Raw genomic sequence first — 18,809 nt, forward strand, 5'->3', positions numbered from 1 at the left:
CCTGTGTTCCCACCCGCATCACCACTATCTACCCGCCATCAAAGGCTACGCCCCGAGAAAGAACCACCGGCCCACAAGAATTCGCAACAGCCAAGAAGAGGGCCTGGGGGCAGGACAAGGGCTCTGAGCAGGGTGGCTGCTGGTCCTTCCAGAAAGGAACCATGTGGAACCAAAACCAGACCCTCACCAGACCCCCTCCCCCAGAACCTGAGCCTTCTCCCAGTCTCTGGCCCAGCCCCTTCACTGGGGGCCCTCGGGACTGAAGGGCCTGGGTGTGGGACCACCAACCAGTCACCAGTCAACCCCTCTCCTTCCCGGTGGAACTCCTCCCGCCAGGCCTGCTGGGACGTGATGGGCCCGGCAGGGGGCCCTGTCCTGCACTGAGGCGCCCCTCAGCAGGAGGACTGACCCCCCACCCACCCACTAAATCACAGGGGCGAAGTCCTGCAGGCTCCCCGGGTGAAAGACAGCTCAATGCTCCCCGGTGAGTGTGGGACAGGGCCAAACGGCAAGAGGGTAACAACATGTTTACATAACACAAGACTGTTTCACCCCAAATACTCGGTGTCAAAACCCCACAGTTCCTCCCAATGGGGACGGTTGGAACAGGGAAGACACCAGCCCTCGCCCTGGACTCCAGGCAGCTCTGCCCCACACCCTGAACTCCATCCCTCAAGGAAGGGTTACATAAGCCCTTCCTCCAGGACGACCCAGTGTGACCCTGGGCCCAGGGCCCTCAGAATCTGCCTGGGTCCAACCGACCGTGGAGATAAATCAGGCTCAGGTTTATTTGAAGGGAAAGCGGAAGCCAGGGGCCCACTTGCAGGGATACTCGTCACCCCGCTCTTGGGAACAGCGCCCTGACCCTGGAGTCTGAGTGCAAACTCTCGGGCAGGCAGAAAGCCCCTACCCTCCCACCAGCCGCCCTGGAGCCCAGAACCAGGGAGCACCTCCACCTCCACTGGTTGCCCAGTGGCCAGCCTGCTGTCTTCAAGGAAGTACCCAGCTTCCTATGTGGGGTCCACCCTGCCCACACGCCGACCATGGGGTCAGGAACCGGGCACTCCCCGGCCCCCACAACTGGTTGTGGGATGAGGGTGTGGCCCAGGCTGACCCTTCTGAGGTGGAGGGGAGGCCCCGAAGCCCCCAGCCCAGGTTCGCACCCCAGCCCCACCAGCCACTAGCTGTGACCCTGAGCTACTTCCTTAACCCCTCGGGGCCTCCACTCCTTCTATTAGGCAACAGGGGCACTCCAAGCCCACACCCCCAAGGGGTGTAATGTAGATCAAAGGTGATACCACAGAGGACCTCGGCACTCAGAATAAAGGTCAGCTGTGAGGGCTCATCTTGCATCACTTGGGCCTCAGAACGAAGCCACACGAGGGAGACTGGGGAGGAGAGAGACCAGGTCCTGCGGACGCCATGAGAGCCCCTGGATCCACCTGGACCTGAGGCCGCCTCTGCACGGTGCTAACACTTACAGGAGCCGCTTTATGACTGAACCTGGTCGGCCCTGAGGTTTTTACTGAAACCCAGACACTGCTGCGACTCGTAGGAATCAGTCAGAGAGCTGCTTTTCTGCTCAGATCATTAATTCACCCCAATAACTCTCCACGTCCGTCGGCTGATGGAGAAAGAAGAGTGCCCTGTGGTGTCCTCCACCAAAGCAGACAGACGTGCAGGCACCTGGCCAGTCCTCCAGGCTCACCCCCGGGGAGTCCCCATCCTTCCCCCTCCCCTCAGAACCATCTGTGTCTCACCTGGCCACCCCCCTACCCTTCCCAGTGGAGCATCTCAAAGAGCTCGCCCCTTTGGCATTCCTGGTAAGGTTGGAGGAAAGACCCCCGGGATGGCAGCAGGGGGACACCAACTACCTGGACCTGTGGACAAAAGAATTCATCCTGGTCAAGGAGAGATCTGCCAACCAAGACCCAGAACAGAACAGAACACACTCTGGCCTCGCATTCGATCTGCACTTCCCTGGGGGCCAAAGGAAGCCAGTTCGTGAAGGGCCCAGCACGCTGGGCTGACCCCCTGTGTGCTCGAACCTGCATGGCCTGGCGCTCTGAGCTGCAAATCCTCACCTGCAAGGGCCCCTTCTGGCTCCGAGGGGCGGGGAGACTGCTGCTCTACGATGGTGAACCACTGCACCTCAGCAGCAAGGGAGGGGTTTCTCTCCATCACCGGGCGACACAGATGGCCTGACTACAGCTCAGGGAGCGAAAAGCAGCCCTCCCTGCTTCTGTCAGGGATGGTCTCTGGCCCAAACAAGAAAGGAGAAGCTTGTGTGCTGAGCCCCTCCTATGCACAGGCATCAGGCTGACTCCTATCAAGGAGGAAATCAAGGCCCAACTGTTGTTTGTTAAATCACTAAGCCATGTCCGACTCTTTTCGACCCCATGGACTGCAGCGCACCAGGCTAACCTGTCCTCCACTATCTTCCAGAGTTTGCTCAAACTCATGTCCCTTGAGTCAATGATGCCATCCAACCAGCTCATCCTCTGTCACCCCCTTCTCCTCCTGCCCTCAATCTTTCCCAGCATCAGGGTCTTTTCCAACGAGTCAGCTCTTCGCATCAGGTGGCCAAAGTGTTGGTGCTTCAGCTTCAGCATCAGTTCTTCCAATGAATAGTCAGGGTTGATTTCCTTTATGAAACCAGGGAGGGGCCACCCAGGCAGTAAAAGTTTGTGTCAGCATTCACATCCCATCACTAACCAAGACACACACTGTCCCTGGGACATCATAAGCAATCTAGCACGGCCCCACCTAAGAGGCTTCTGGAACTCGGCTTGCCCATCTTCTTCCCAGATATGAGGGCTGCTCACATATAGGCTCAAACATAAGGTCCATCAACTTTCAATGGCTGACTCTAACACGAATAACAGTATTTACCATTTGCCCACCAGGGGCCAGGCTCTGCTAAAAAGGACTCAAGCTGCCTCAGCTCACCCAATCTGTTATTCTGCTGCAAGCTGGTACTAAAATTCCCATTTCGGGTATAGAAATGAAAGGCTCCGAGAGGTTAAGTGGCTTGGCCCAAAGTCACAGAGACAGGACCTCTGCCTCCAAGTTCTTGAAGCTCCTTCACAAGCATTTCCCACTTCTGAAGCCAAGGATTGGCTCCAACAAGAATGTTCCCAAGAGCCTTCCAGGGCTTTGGGGATCTTTCCAAGGTGCTTCTGAAACCCTTGAGTTTCAGTGAAAAAAGAGCACCAAGGTTCCCCAAGGCGACCCCAGAAAGGGACACACATGGCAACTTAAACAGAAGTATAAGTCAATTTGCTGACAAAGGTCCGTCTAGTCAAAGCTATGGTTTTTCCAGTAGTCATGTACGGATGTGAGAAGTGAAGTCGCTCAGTCGTGTCCGACACTTTGCGGCCCCATGGACTGTAGCCTACCAGGCTCCTCCATCCATGGGATTTTCCAGGCAAGAATACTGGAGTAGGTTACCATTTCCTTCTCCAGGGGATCTTCCTGACCCAGGGGTTGAACCCGGGTCTCCTGCATTGCAGGCAGATGCTTTACCCTCCAAGCCAGAGTCAACATCATAAGCAATGGATGTGAGAGGTGGGCCATAAAGAAGGCTGAGCACCTAAGAACTGATGCTTTCAAATTGTGATGTTGGAGAAGACTCTGCAGAGTCCCTTGGACAGCAAGGAGATCAAACCAGTCAATCCTAAAGAAAATCAATCCTGAATACTCATTGGAAGGGTTGATGCTGAAGCTGAAGCTCCAATACTTTGGCCACCTGATGCAAAGAGCCAACTCATTGGAAAAGACTCTGATGCTGGGAAAGATTGAGGGCAGGAGGAGAAGGGGGTGACAGAGGATGAGCTGGTTGGATGGCATCATTGACTCAATGGACATGAGTTTGAGCAAATCTGAGAGATGAGAATAACAAGGCCATGGGGCCTCATCCACATGAGCTCAGAGCATTTCAAGGAAGGAGTTTGAGAGGCAGGAATGGGGGGATCCTGGGAATCTGAGAGACACTGTCTGGACAGAGCACATCACATACTGGGAGACCCAAACTCAACATCCACAGACAGATGACAGTGCTGCTGAAAGGTGTTTCAGTTGAGGCCCAGCCTGAGTGAACATCACCCGAGCCAACACCTAAATTTCCTGATTCCCAGCAAGCCATGCATCCAAATGAAACTGAAAATGAAAAGGAGAAAAGTTAAAAACTGAGGGGTGCTAAGGACAGGTCATTAGAAAAGAACTCAGACAAAAGGAAAGCCGTTGTCTCATCCTCTGCCTGTACTTACAAAGAAAATAAACTCTAATGGTCAAGAGTCTGGGCTCTGGATTCACAGGAAGTACTGTTCAACTCACACCCCTAGGAGGGACCAGCTATAAAATGCTGGGAAGGTCAGTTACTCTCTGAGATTGTTTCCACACGTGGAATGACAGCCTTAAAGCACAGGATTAGGCTGGTGACTGGAGCTCCAGGATGGGGAGCTACTGTTATTCCGAGAGTTTAGCTATTCTCATAACACTGGAAACAATGCCATGATGTCCACAGCCTCACGCAAAGGAGCCCACTGTCCCCTCCCCACCAGGGCAGCCACAGCAGCACCTCCAAAGAAATAAGAAAAATAAGTACATTTCTCACCAGCAGGGGCTCTGATGCCCAGAGGGTCAGGCAGCAAAGGTCTGAGCACCCACAATCTCGTGAGCACAGGCCGCAACATGCCTGCGTGCAGGTCAAGGTGAGGGTGGGGGGCTTGCGGGCTGATTTCGAAAGAAGCAGAACTCTTTCCTGATAGGGTCCTGGTGTCCCTGCCCAGACCTGCCTACGCGGAGGCAGGAAAAGATCTCTGATGAAATGGCCAGCATTCTTTTTCTGTTCAAGGAGCCCTTGAAATGGGCTTGAGTGCTAGGACTTTCAGGATAAAATCTTAAAGAAAATATGCTTCAGTGTCAGCAAGGCAAGGTTCAAATCCAAGCTGCCCCATCTACTGGGTCTAAAACTCAGGGCTCACTCTGCATCTTTCTGGGCCTTCATAACCCGGGCTGGGGTGCAAAGAGGAAACTCCATCCAGAGAGAACCCAAGAGGCCCACAGCACTGAATGGTCCTCAGAAAGATGCCCAGGGCCCCGGGAGGATGAGAGCCAATGCAACAGCCTCTGGGGACTCACAAATACCCCGACACGTGCCAACATGCCCCCATTCTCGCCAAGGGTCCCCGATCCCCTCTGGGAGAACGGAAGAGAGCCCCACACAACCTGCACGCCCCTCCTTCCCACACTTCCCTCCCTCAGACCCAGCCCGGCGCACAGCAAGGAAGAGCCTTCCGCAGCCCCAGGCTGCCCTGGGGAGCTCACTGCTGCATGGATCCTAGCGCCCAAGAGTGTCCAGCATTCAGCAGGCACTCAATAAATACATACCGTGTGACTGCACAAAGGAATGAATGGGGTGCTCTGCAAAGAGAAGACACCCAGGGCAACCCAGACTCACCCTCTGGGAAGGGGACACCCAGCAACCTACACTGGGACGGGTGCCCCAGGGAGGGGCCCGAGGGTTTTCCACACCCCGGCCCTCGACTGTTGGATAGATAAGGGTTTGAGGTAGAAATGAAAGCAAAACTCCCATAGTGGCCTCCACTCAGCACCCACCTACCACTCCCAGCCCCTCCCAGGAAGCAGACAGCTGAGAGGCTGTGTTCTGGTCACGGGTGCTGGAGGACCCCCACATCAGAAAAGGAGGGAGGAGGGGGCAGGGGGCTACCTTGTCTGCCCTGGGCTGGGGGCTCTGGCCAGACATGTGTCAGAGGCCCCAGACCCTGGCCTGGTTGGGTGCCAGTGGGGAGGGCGCGTCCCAGCACGTATGAAGCACGCCATGCTCAGTAGCCCTGGAGGTCGGTGTACTAATGCCCCCCTTTACAGAGGGAAGCACAGAGGCTCAGGGAGGTGGAATGACTCGCCAGTCATCCACAGCCAACTGGGCAAGTCTTGTTGCTCTGACTGTACAGTCATCTCACCACCCACCACGCCTAGGGCCCAAGCACTACACTCAGAGGATGCTCAGAAAAGAACGCCTCGATTTTCTTCTGAAACTGGGTTTCAAGCCAGTGATACCCGGATGAGATGAATGCCAACTGGCAGGGTGGAAACAGCATGGTTTCAGGAGTCAGTGGGCCCCGAGGCTGAGTCCCAGCCCTGCCACTCACAGCCGGGTGATCGGGCAAGTCATCTCGCCTTTCCCTATGCCCCCGTGTTCTCATCCAGCGTATGGAGACACACTACCCGTCTTGGAGAGGAGATTCCCCATCTTCAACAGTGCCCGGCCTGTGGCAGGCTTCACCTCTGCTCGGAAATTGGGTGTGAGTCACTGGAGGGAGCAGGAGGCATTGAACACAGCCCTTCTGCAGCATCGGGGCATCCTGGATGAGCCCCCAGTTCTGGTTTCATGTCTCAGGCTCCAAGACCCGAGCAGGCAGAAGGCTGATGAGGAGCCAGTGGGTTTGCAGACAACACTGTAGAGCAAGGGGCTCTGCAGACCAGGGGCTGCGCCACCCCCCAACCCGCCTCTGCTCCCGGCCCCCTGCTTGATAATCTGCACGCACCTGGCGGAGCCAGTCCCCAGGAATGTCTCCTGAGCAAAGACCATAGCAGCTCCTCCCCAGCCCCAGGATCCACCTCTAAGGAATTTCAGTGCAAAACAGGCGCCGGAGGCAAGACATTTTTAAAAGGGGAGAGCTGTTGTTGTTCAGTTGCTCAGTCGCGTCCAACTCTTTGTGATCCCATGCACTGCAGCTCGCCAGGCTTCCCTGTCCATCACCAACTCCCAGAGCTTGCTCAAACTCATGTCCATTGAGTCGATGATGCCATCCAACCATCTCATCCCCTGTGGTCCCCTTCTCCTCCTGCCCTCAATCTTTCCCAGCATCGGGGGGAGAGAACACTGCCCACAAGGTAGCAATCAGCAGGTAGGGTCGCTGGCAGGCAGCCTGGTGCCACCACCCCGTTCCTCCTCCCACGTGATGAGGATCAGACAAGGCAGTGAATGGCAGGTGCCACACCAGAGCTACCCAGGTGGGCTCCAGGGAACATGAGTCCCACACAGCGGTTCTAAGGACAAACCAGCCCAAGAACCTTTACATCCCAGACGCCCTCTTGGAGGCCCCTTTCCCAGAGAAGCCCCACAGTAAAGAGGCTGCTCTGGCCTGTTTAACTCAGCGCCAAACATGCCTGATGGCTCTGGGGTGAGGCCTAGTAACACCCTTCGGGAAGTGACAGTGTCTGTTTCCCAGAAGAATCGTCAGGGCACTTGTTAAGAGGCCCTTTCCCTGGAGGCTCTTAAGCAGGGGACGGGTGGACTCAAGGATATGCTCTTCACTGGTGCCCCAAGTGCTTCTTCTGTTGGGCAAGGTCAGCAAACACTGGCCTGGAGGAAGGTGCTGTGATCAGTCCCTCAGTTCTGCGTCCGACTCCATGTGACCCTATGGACTGTAGCCCCCTGGGCTCCTCTGTCCATGGAATTCTCCAGGCAGGAATACTGGAGTGAGTTGCCATGCCCTCCTCCAGGGGATCTTCCTGACTCTGGGATCGAACCCATGTCTCTTACGTCTCCTGCACTGCAGGGAGATTCTTTACCCCCTGAGCCATCAGGGAAACCCCTAGAGGAAGGTAAACGAGTGTAAAAGAGAACAAGCATCCTTTCCCCTGCTCCCTGGGGACCCAAGGCCTAAGCTGATCCTCAGGAAAGCTCGGCTGGCCTAGGGCCTACCCCCAAGGGTTCCTTCCCCATGATCCCTCACCCTAGCCCACCCTCAAGGCCCAGGAGAGCTCATTCCCAAACACAAAGGCTGGACTGAACCAGGCCAGAGGGGAGCATCTGTCCTCCTGTCCAGCCCCCAGAGCACAGCCTCAGGTGGAGGAAGGTCCTAGGGCCACCCACCTGGTCCCTTTTGACACTGTCAGGGAACAAGGCCACTGGAGGAAACACTGCTGCCTCCTCTGACCACGACAGACCTGCCCTTACCTAGATGGCTGCCCTTGGTCCTCAGGGCACCCAGGGCCACAGCAGAGGCAGGCCAGGCAAGTGACCTCCAGGCAGCAGACCCCACCCGCCCTGTAGCTCTTTACCTCCCAGAGGAATGGGCACTCGCTCTTACTAAACGTCACCTCCTCAGAGAGGCCTTCTCTGGCCACACAGGGCTGAAGTGGCTGCAGCGGCTCCTGCCGTGGCTCCCCCATCTGCAGGCTTCCTGGCTCTAGCTCCACCCTGCAGCACTTCAAATGTGTCTGTGCTGGTTTCCCTTCATCTCCTTACCAAGCCTCTAGGCACAGGAGGGCAGGGACCAGCGCTAGCACAGGGCGGGCCAGGGTGGAGGCTCAGGACTTGCTGAGTGAATGAAAGAATGAGGGAATAAGGTGTGCCTGGTGGCTCAGTGGTAAAGAATCCACCTGCCAATGCGAGACGGATTTGGTCCCTGATCCAGGAAGATCTCACACGCCGCAAAACAGCTAAGCCCGTGCACGTGCACCACAACTGTTGAGCCTGTGCTCTAAAGCCTGAACTCCTGAGCCTGCGGGCAGCAAGTATGGAAGCCCTCGCGGCCTAGAGCCCACGCTCCACAACAGGAAACGCCACGCAATAAGAGGCCTCCTGCACCCCGTAAATAGAGGGGAGACCCACTCGCTACAACTAGAGGAAAGCCCATGCCGCAAAGAAGACCCAGCACAGCCAAGTAAATAAATAAAACTATTTTTTTTTTAATGAAGGAGTACCATATGTAAAATAGATAGCCAACGGGAATTTGCTGTATGGCTCAGGAAACTCAAACAGGAGTTCTGTATCAACCTAGAGGGGTGGGATGGGGCGGGAGATGGGAGGGAGGTTCAAAAGGGAGGAGATGTATGTATACCTATGACTGATTCATTTGAGGTTTGACAGAAAACAAAATTCTGTAAAGCAATTACTCTCCAATTAAAAGATAAATTAAAGGGGAAAAAAAATGAAGGAATAAAGCTGATGACCTGACCTGGGACCCACCACCTTCACCCTGGGGTTTCCTTCCTGGCCCAGGGCACTCCAGAGTCACAAGCAACTCTGGCTGAGTCACAGCGGCCTGGAAAAGGGTTCAAAACCCGCCGGTTGGTTCCCTCATCCACTAACAGACGCCCTCTCTGAGCCCCTACTGTGCGCACTGGTACAAGCAAGCATTGGGGGGCTTCACCAGGGAACAGAACTGCCCAAGTCTCGACCTTTATGGAATCCACCTGCCAAAGGAGGAGAGGGACAAGGAGCGGAGAGAAATAATGAGGCCGGTCAGGAGGCACTAAGGGTTGGAGATCCTAAGTGAAGGGAGAAGAAAACCAAGCATCTCTCAGAAGCTGTCCTTGGGAGGACTTTGGCCTGTGTGTCCCGCTGCTCCCCCGGGACAGCTGGTGGCTGTGCAGAGTGGACCCCGCGGGTTCTGCCAGCGGGGACCTCCAAGCCTGGTTAACAGGGTGGGCACCCCACACTCATGGGCCTGGGAGGGAAGGGGCAGGAGTTGTGGGGTGGGAGGGTCCTTCACGGGAGTGGTTCTCAAATCCCCACAGCCAGCGTCAGATCCACCCCAGAGCCCTCAGGATGGGCGGTGGAGGTGCAAGGCACCCCCAGGGGCTGTCACGATCCTCCGCCCCGCCACCCCGATGGGTGGGCCCGGCTGGAGGGAGAGGCCCTGGGCCTCAGGGGCAGCTGCCTTCTCAGGGCCGCTGGGAGCCGGCAAGACAAAGCAGCAGGGGAAATTCAAACAGCCCAGTGGGAATGGCCTCATTCACAGCTCTGGAGGAAGCGTTGTTTGAAAGCAGGCGGTGGGGAGAGGGCTCTGGACTAGGAGTGAGACGACCCCCGGCCCCCGCCCGCCATATCCTACAGTGGGACCTGGGACCAGCCGCCCCGCCCTGCCTGGGCTCCCCTCCCAGCAAGGCCGCACACACCCAGGCCGGCCAGCAGAGCAGGAACAGCTGCGTGGACCGGATTCCCGCACCCAGAGGGATGGTGTTTGAGACCCACACGGTGGCTCTGCCAGGCAAGGAGTAGGTGCTCAGCTCCTGGATGACCACGTGCTTTCTAAATGAATCTGGCTTTCTAAAAAAGGTACCAGAATATTCCCACAAAAAGCCAGCTTACCAACTGAACTCAAAACACAACGAGGAACAAACCCTCTTTAACAGCCAACTCTCATGCGCCACTTCACTACATGGGCCTTTGCTGAATGCCCCAAGCCTGCGAAACCTCCAGGAGAAATAACCCGTGGAGTGGAGGCAGGAGGGCCCAGGAGTTGGGAGGGAGGCCCCAGCCTGATGCACAAGTGAGCAGAGCTCTGCACGAGCAAGCACGGCCACCCCCGCTGACGGGAACTCAGTCCTCCCGTCATAAGAGAAACGCAAACCAACAGTATCATTTCTCACCCATGTGTGTGGCTGAGATCAAAAATGTCCACGCACTGTGCCGGGGAGGGAGTGGGTGACAGGCCCTTCCACTAGCTCTCACTGGTGAGCAGCACCCTGTCCTGGTGAGTGGTTTCAAACCTACCCCGAAAGAGTCAAACGCCTGTACCCCCTCACTTATCTGACAATGAGCACCCAGACCAGGGGGTGGAGCACGCCCTGCCTACCATCTACACCAGCAGACGCCAAACACAGGGCAAGAAATAGGGTCCATTGTTTTAACACCTGGAACCCACAGCCCTAAAGAAAGGAGGTAAGTGATACAGAAGTGTCCCCAGAGAAGCAGTGACGGGCAGTTTCTCTAAGACACAGCGATTCATGAAAGGAGCCAAGAACAGAACAGTACGTGTGGGCGAGATCCATACATGCAGGCCCTGTGTTTTGCACAAAACCCTTGGGGTTGAGGGGGGGAGGGCAACATAGGAATAGGGGATTTTTTAAAAAGGTTATTATATTATTATACAAAATCATGTGGGGCTTCCCTGATGGCTCAGACGGTAAAGAATCTGCCTGTAATGCGGAAGACCCAGGTTCTAGCCCTGGGTCGGGAAGATCCCCTGGAGGAGGGCACGGCAACCCACTCCGGTATTCTTGCCTGGAGAACCCCATGGACAGAGGAGCCTGGCTGGCTACAGTCCATGGGGTCGCAAGAGTCAGACATGACCTAGCGACTGTCACACACATACAAAATCACATGTGTGAAACTCTGGAAAACTGTAAAGTACCACAGAATTTCAAGAATCATTCAATTTTTTTTTAAGTTAAAAAAAAAAAAACACCTCGAGAGAGAGAGACTGCCAACAGCGCGTGTCCCTGAGTGACTGGAACTCAAGAACAAGGAAATGGACTGACTTTTCATTGTGTATTTTGAGTCCTTTTCACTATGTATTTTGAGTCCTCTAGGTTGTAACATAGGCATGTATTAAATATTCAAAAAGATAAAACAATAAATGTGAGCTAATAATAACAGTAGCATGATTGGCATGGAGACTCTTGGCATTTTCAGGAAACCCAGTACAAACTCCTCTTGAATCTCCAAACTTGAAAAAACAAAAGTATCATCTTGCGTTAACATAATTTCTTCAGGCTCCACATCCATAAAACAGGTGAACACAGAAGCCCCGTCTTCCAAGGGGCTGTAAGATCCCCAAGGGCTGGGAGTGTAGGGAGATGCTGGCAGGGCAGCAGGTAGGGTAGGCTCCCCCACCCCGCACCCCCAGCTTTGCCCCAGACCCACACCCAGGCAGGATGAGCAGTCAGCCTCCCTCCCAGACTTCAGGGTTGCTCTAAAACTGCCCCACCCAGGAACACTCAATCTGCAAATGCCCAAGATCCAGGAATAGACAGACATTTGCGGGCAGACGCCCACTCACTCACCCACTCCCCAAGGACCAACTAAAAAGTAACAGCAGCAACCACCACCCACAGAGTTCCAGGCACAGTCTGGGTCCCCCAGAAACCCTAAGCGAATACTGTCATCTGCCTCACTTTACAAATGAGGACACCGAGGCACGAGCCCAGGTCACATTGGTGGCCCGCCGTCGAGGCAGGCCTGGCACCCGGGCAGGCTCACCAACAGACAGCAGCGGTCCTGGCGGTCCACCTTCTCCCACAGGAAGCCCAGTTCACCCCCGCAGCAGGCTGGTGGAACGTGTTTATTTGAAAGGCTAAGTATGGACAGTCCCAGTGTGCAGCTGCAAAGGATACTTAAGTCAGTACCTCCTCCCACCCCCATGCCCTCAAAGTGGTGCCAGATCCAATAATTAAGAGAAACGGGAGAAAAAAAAAAACCCACTCACAGACCAGCATCACTTAACCCTGGAAACGATTCTCCTTCCTCCCCACTATGAATCTCCCCAAAGAATCCCAGTACAGAACCACACTAAATCCTCCCAGCAAAAAGAACGAACCTAGAGTCCTTCATTTAAAGAAAGGAATGGGGACTTCCCTGGCAGTCTAATGGATAAGACACAGCGCTTCCACCACAGGGGGCGTAGGTTTGATCCCTGGTTAGGGAACTAACATCCCACATGCTTCGTGGCATGGCCAGAAATCAAAAAATTTTAAACATTAAAAAAATTAAAAATAAAGGTATATAGGCCCTGAGGGTATGGGCCACCCGAGAGGCCAGGTTCTTGTCAACAACAAACTCCCAGCTCCCTCCTCCTGCAGCCTCCCAGAACCCCCGGCCTAACCTGGGCAAAGAACTTATTAATAAACAAGGCAGCCACATCCTCAGGTGTAAAGGCCTGAGGTCTGGGCTCAGGGAAGCCCTTCACTTTGAATCCAAGTCCTTCATATGGCCTGAGCCTCAGTTTCCCCATTCTGCCACCCTGGGCTGCTGGGAGGATGATGTGAGATGAGGTTCCAGGAAGGAAAGCGTTCAGGTCAGCTGACGTGACGGTAAAGATGGACAGAGGACACATTTTACACCAAAATGCTTCGTGACGTCGTGCGTCTTTCCACCACAGCCTGTACCACAAGTTCAGCTGCAGGAAAGAGGAACGGTGAGACGAGGCGCTGGAGGGCTGACACAGAAAACGTGGACACAGCGAACCAGGTCAGCCAGCACGTCCGCATGGGCCACCGTGGAGAACTGAGAGCATTAAAAAAAAAAAAATCACCCGACATTTTCAACTAACAGCTTTACTTCTTGGCTTCCCCTCTAAAGTCGCTTCTGCGTGTGAGGAAGCCTTGAGGCTGCTCCAGGGTGAGGGGAAGGGGCCGGCAGGCGGGAGGCCGAGGGGACACAAGCAGAGCCATCCCTGTGGAGAGGGGGAGACTCACAGGCAAATGTCGGGAACGAACAATCCCGCAAGAAACAAGCCAAGTCAAGGCCCATCTGTCAAGGAGCCAGAGGGACGTTCCTTAAGACACAGTGCTTCCACTGCAGGGGGCGCAGGTTCGATCCCCAGTCTGGCAACTGACATCCCACATGTCTTGCTGCGCAGTCAAAAAGTATAGAATTTTTAAAATTAAAAGAAATTAAAATAAAGGAATGTAGGCCCTGAAGGTATGGGCTACCCTAGAGGCCAAGTTGCTGTTAACAGGAAACTCTCAGCTCCCTCCTCCTGGAGGCTCCCAGAGCCCTGGCCTAATGTGGGCAAAGAACTTATTAACCAACAAGGCAGGACCAGGCTGTGAAGGGGCGGCCCTCCCTCCTGCTAAGGTGTCCTGGTGGAACCTGCTCCAACGGTCCACGGTCCACAAACACCTGCAGGGGGCGATGCTCCTTGGAGAGCAGATAGGATGCTTGCTGAGGCCACAGCTCAGGACCGCAAGGAAGAATCTCCGAGACAAAACGGCAGCACCCCCGTGACGATGATGAGGGGGTCCACCCATTCTAGCAGCTGAACAAAAGGAACAGAAGTATGGAGCCTGCCCATCTAGTGCCTGTGAAACAAAGGGGCTGGGCAGACAAGATCTCCCTTCCGGTCCTAAGATTTTCTTTTTTTTTTTTTACAAGGCCTGACATTTGGCTAAACAGCTCATCCTGCTGCGTTCAAGTCATCCTCTCCAGCGCTGATAATGCCCCAAACATTCGCAGCAGGGCCTCAAGCCATTTTCAAACATCTCTGGACTTTTTCACTATGGAACTCGAGGTTGATTCATCACCCATCCAAATGGGAACCCCACGTGACAACGTCCATCCACAGCCCCTCTCGGCCACTGAAACTGCACCAGCATTCACATCACACCCACCAGCGGGCAAAGGACTCTGGCCACTCTAGGTGGGAGTACTTTGCACCCAGTACAGAAACACGGCCACCAGGGGGCGCCACCCTGAAAGTATCCATAATAAAGGAGAGAAGAAACAGAAAAATTCTTTTCGGTGTTTTCCATTCCTTCCTAAGCTTAAGCGACAAAATAGCTAAAGCTCCCCTGATGAAAACACAAAGTGGGTTTCCTGAGGTTCTCGAATGACCCAGATATTTCCCTTCCTCTCTTTGAAGTCAATATTTTGGCCAGAAGAAGGCAACTAGACTTTCAACGCAATCACTCTTTCAGAGAAATGAACACTCCAGGCTGGAGCTTCCCCAGAACGGCTGACATCACAGCTTGCCCTGAACCCCCCAGTGTTTAAGGGCAGGAGGGTCTCTGGGGAGGGAAAGGCAGTCTGCAAGTCCAGCCTGAGGACCCAGCCACGAGTCTCAGTCTCGGTTGGAACTGTGTTGCGAGAGTCTCCTAATTACCAAGCAAAACATACCAACCAGATGACAAGCCTCGTGCTTCAGCTGCAGGCACAGGTCGACACAAATAGAGAAAGACCTCAGGAAAAAGGGTGCAAGGTATCAGTGGGGATTTCCCAAGTCTCAGATGACTGCAGGGGGAGCTCTGGCACCTACCACCAAACCATGTTTCAAGAACACGTCAAAGGGGTTTCTGCACATGTCTTCAGTGTCTAGGGCACATCGTCCACATGTGTGTGTTCAAGCGCCCCTTTCTAATGCTGCAAAAGTCCTCACACTTCCAAGGCTCTGGCTGCAAGTTCCTCCCCGTTTCCTTGTGAATTCCCCGGTCATTTGGCATGCCCTCCTGAAAATGAAAAGCGTGCTTTCTCCCAGGGAAGCCAGCAGGAGAGAAGGCAGCCAACTCCATACCCAGACCGAGGGATGCGCAACCAGGAGCTGTTTTAGACAAGGTGTGCCCCTCTGGCTGCGGGGAGCAGAGCACCTGCAGGGCTGGAACAGGCCAAAGAGCAGCAGGCCCTGGGGACAGGCATGAGAGGGGCACAGAGGTGCTGTGCCAGCCTGCACAGGCCAGCTCAGACCAGCCACTTGCTCCGTATGCCAGGAGATAAGGAAACTCAATTGTTCAATTCATCATTATGTTTGGTGACCCAAAAGGGACAAAAATGCAAGGGGGGCCCATTTTTGAGAATCAAATCTGCCAAGTGGAGACACGGCATAACAAAAGGTTTTCCACCTGGAGTTTGCAAAAGGCTTGGGAAGCCAGATTCTCTTAGGCTTTCACTGAGAACCCGATTTAACTAGGGGCTTCTCAGAGGCAAAGCCACCATAGGAGAACAAGGTGAGGCAAAGCCGACCCAAGACTGGATGCATCTGTAATGGACTAAGAATGTGATCCCATCTTATTAAAACACCTGGAGTCTCCACCACTAAGGAACTGCATGGGGTGGGGGGTGGGGACCTCGAGGGAAGAAGGCCATTCTACACAAGCGTTTACGTTCTGCACCAGCCACTCCCTGGCTGTGGGACCCCGGGTCAGGTACCCGACCTCTCTGCGGATGGATTCCCCCCTCTCAGACACGTGGCCCAGAATCACCAACCCAACCAATTCTCAAGGCTGGTGCGAGGCTCTAATGAGACAGCAAATCACCTACACGCCAAGTATTGCTACTCGCTTCAAAGAGGCTTAATCCAGTGACATGCAATGACAGATTCTTGCAAAGAGAGCTGCGCCGGCGGGGCACCTAGTAGGTGGTCCGCAAACACACAAACATGGGTGCCCTCCTCCACGAAGAGAAGGGGGACGAAAGAAGAGGGCCACTCCAGTCCAAAAGTAACCTCCAGCCACAGGCAGACAGCGCGGATTCCCCCCATTTCCCTGGTCCCTCTGCCACCTTCAGCAGCGCTCCCATCACGCCCGGGGGAGCCAGGGGTCTCCCCCACCCGGGGTCCCTGTGCACCTGAGAGCCCTGGTCCGTGCCACACCGCTCGTACTGCCCACCGCTTCCCTCGAACACAGCCAGCGGCCACCACAGCCACCTGGCTACTCGGACTCAGGGTCCCCACGCACCGTTTCTTCCCGTTTCGCTCTAACCTCCGGAAACAGCCCCCCGCCCCCCGAGGCTGAACCTGGGGCTCAGGCCGGGGGTCCCCGGGGGGTGGGGGGGCCGGAGCCCCGTCCCTCCTTACCTGCACAGCTCGGCGAAGGCCTGGAAATTCAGCTTCTTTATTTTCTTCTCGCTCAGCCAGTAGCCAACTCTCTTCCCTTTCAGAAAGGTCTGCATCTTCCTCTTCGGGCGGGGAGCTCGGGTCCGGAGGAAATCGCCCACAGGCCGAGTCTGGCGGCCCGGCGCGCGCCGCGAGCGTGCGGGCACCTCCTCCCGGCGGCGGGGACGCGGAACGGGGCTCCGGGCGCGCAGTCCTGCCGGGAGGGGCGGGCCGGGGCGGGGCGGGCGCCCGGGCGGAGGGAGCGGCGCTCAGCGCGGCATTCCACTGGCTGCCACCGTGCCGGGGGCCGCCCGCGCCGCCGCCGCCCACGCCCCCGCCGCCTGCTGGGCTCCGGGCGCGCAAGTTCGCGAGCGCCGGGCCGGGCCGGGGAGGAGAGGAGGCAGGCCCTCCCTCGCCGGCACCGCCCTCGCGGCGCTCGGAGCCGAGCCGCACGCCCTCCAGCGGCGGCCACCGACGATCGGCCCCAGCGCTCGGGCTGCGCGCCGCCCCCAAGTCCCTCCTCCCGGCCCTCCCTCGGGCTCACGATCGCGGGAGGCCCTCGCGTCCGAGCCCCCGGCGGCGCGTTCGGCCGATCCGAGCCGAGCGCGTGCCCTTCCCGACGCGCTCGGACCCCGGCAGGGCGCACGCGGCCGCCCGCGCCCCTCGCCGTCCTCACCCGCCGCCGCCGCCGCCACTTCCTCCTTGTCCCGGTCCTCGCCCCGGCGCTCGGCACGCCGCCGTCGCCACCGCCGCGCTGACCCGGCCAGCCGGCCCGCTGGACCCCGCCGGGGCGGAGGAAGCGCGAGCGCGTCGGCCGCCAGGGGGCAGCACTGCCCGCCGCCTCTTAAAGGCGCCGCGCCTTTCCCCCCGGGTCTGGTTCTTTGGTGCGTGTTTGTGTGAAAGGCTCAGCGGTGAAGATTGGGGGACGGAGGGAGCAGGGCTGGATTTCGGGCGATCCTTGCCAAGTGCTTTTACTTTTTAAAGGGACGAGAGGAGTCGCGGTGTGGGCACTCTCTGCCTGTCCTTTCGGAGTGATCGAGCCACTTGAATTTCATTCATCAAAAGCATCTCAGTACCCTGAGCAGTATTCAGCCCCAACTGCAGCAGAGGGCGCGAGCAAAGCGGGGGGCGGGCGGGGGTTGGCGCGGCAGATGCAGACACTCGATGAGATCATCTCTCTTCCCCGGAGGAGACAGACCCAGGCCCAGGATGGGGGCCCCTGGGGTTGGGGACATAAACACCCAGGGGCCTTCTCAGGCTTAAGGAGGTTAACCACTAGACACACTCTGGGTTCCCTCCAATGGAGAGGCAAGGAGGGGAGAAACAGCAGCTCAAGCATCAGGGGAGCTAGCACCCTTGGTTCCCCTGTAGGGCCCAAGGGGAGCATCCTACCTTCAAAGAGTTTGGGCAAAGTGGGCATCACTCCCCAGGCCACCGCAGGAAAAATGAATGCGGTGGGGTGGGGTGGAAAGGGTCTCCAATTTTCAGGGAAGACATTTAAGCTGACCTTGGAAAATAAGGATGAGGTTGACAGGCCTGAGAATTGGGGGTGGCTTGAAGGGAGAACTGGAAGAACCAAGTTGTTAGGGGTGACCAGACTGGAGCCTATTCTCTAAGGCCCAGCCCTAAGGGCCTACCTTCTTCCCCTAATTACAGCTTCCCCATCCCTCTTCCTGCAGGCCTTCCCAGCTGCAACTAGGTGAAGCTTGTCCACACCAGATTCCAGGAGGAAGCACAGAGGTCTTCTGTCTCCACTCTCAGCTAGCTCCACCCTTCACCCATCTCCCCTCCCCTAACACCCTGGCTGGGTGACCTTGCAGGCCACTTAGCCTCTCTGGGCCTCAGGTCCTCCCTGTTACCTTAGGAGGTAAGCCCTGCCTCCTCAAAGCACCTCAGAAGAGTAGCGGCTCTGAGGCCTAGAGTGTGTGGTGTTATGAGAGGGTCTGCGCAGAGTGGGGACAGAAGGGACAATGCTGCTCACTATATTGGGAAGAACAGTCTCTGGCTTCAGAAAGACCTGGCTCGGGGGGGGTCCTAGTTCAGTTCCTCCCAGCTTGGACAAGTCACTTAAGTTTTGCCTCTGATCTCCGGGTTGAAAATGTAATGCTTGCCTTAAAAGATTGTGGGGAGGATCAGGACAGGGTATTAGACTGGTCCTCCCAGCAGGTCATCAGAAATGGAGCTTGTTACTGTCTCATCAAGAACTCTTGTTTTTTTTTAATTGAAGTATAATTGACTTGCGGTATTATATTAGCTTCAGGTGTACAACATAATGACTCCATGCATTATGAAATGATCACCACAATAACTCCAGTTACCATCTGTCACCACACAAAGTGATTACAATATTATCAGCTGTATTATTGACTGTATTCCCTGTGCTGTTCATTACAGCCCTGTTACTTATTTATTTTATAGCTAGAAGTTTGTCCCTCTTAATCTCCCTCACCTATTTTGCCCATTCCT

The 18,809-nt window shown here is 55.8% G+C and overlaps 1 protein-coding gene across 1 annotated transcript in view; it reads right to left on the bottom strand.

Annotated features, from left to right (window-relative positions):
- Positions 1-16,511, bottom strand: part of ITPK1 (inositol-tetrakisphosphate 1-kinase) — a 153,028-nt gene extending 136,517 nt beyond the window's left edge. The window contains exon 1 of the mRNA XM_052659501.1: positions 16,326-16,511. Within this exon, the coding sequence (XP_052515461.1) occupies positions 16,326-16,420 (95 nt within the window). The 5' untranslated portion in view covers positions 16,421-16,511. The remainder of the gene's footprint in view (positions 1-16,325) is intronic.
- Between the last annotated feature and the right edge of the window lie 2,298 nt (positions 16,512-18,809).

The sequence above is a fragment of the Budorcas taxicolor genome, chromosome 21 (genome assembly GCF_023091745.1).
Source record: "Budorcas taxicolor isolate Tak-1 chromosome 21, Takin1.1, whole genome shotgun sequence".
NCBI classification, from domain to species: Eukaryota; Metazoa; Chordata; class Mammalia; order Artiodactyla; family Bovidae; genus Budorcas; species Budorcas taxicolor.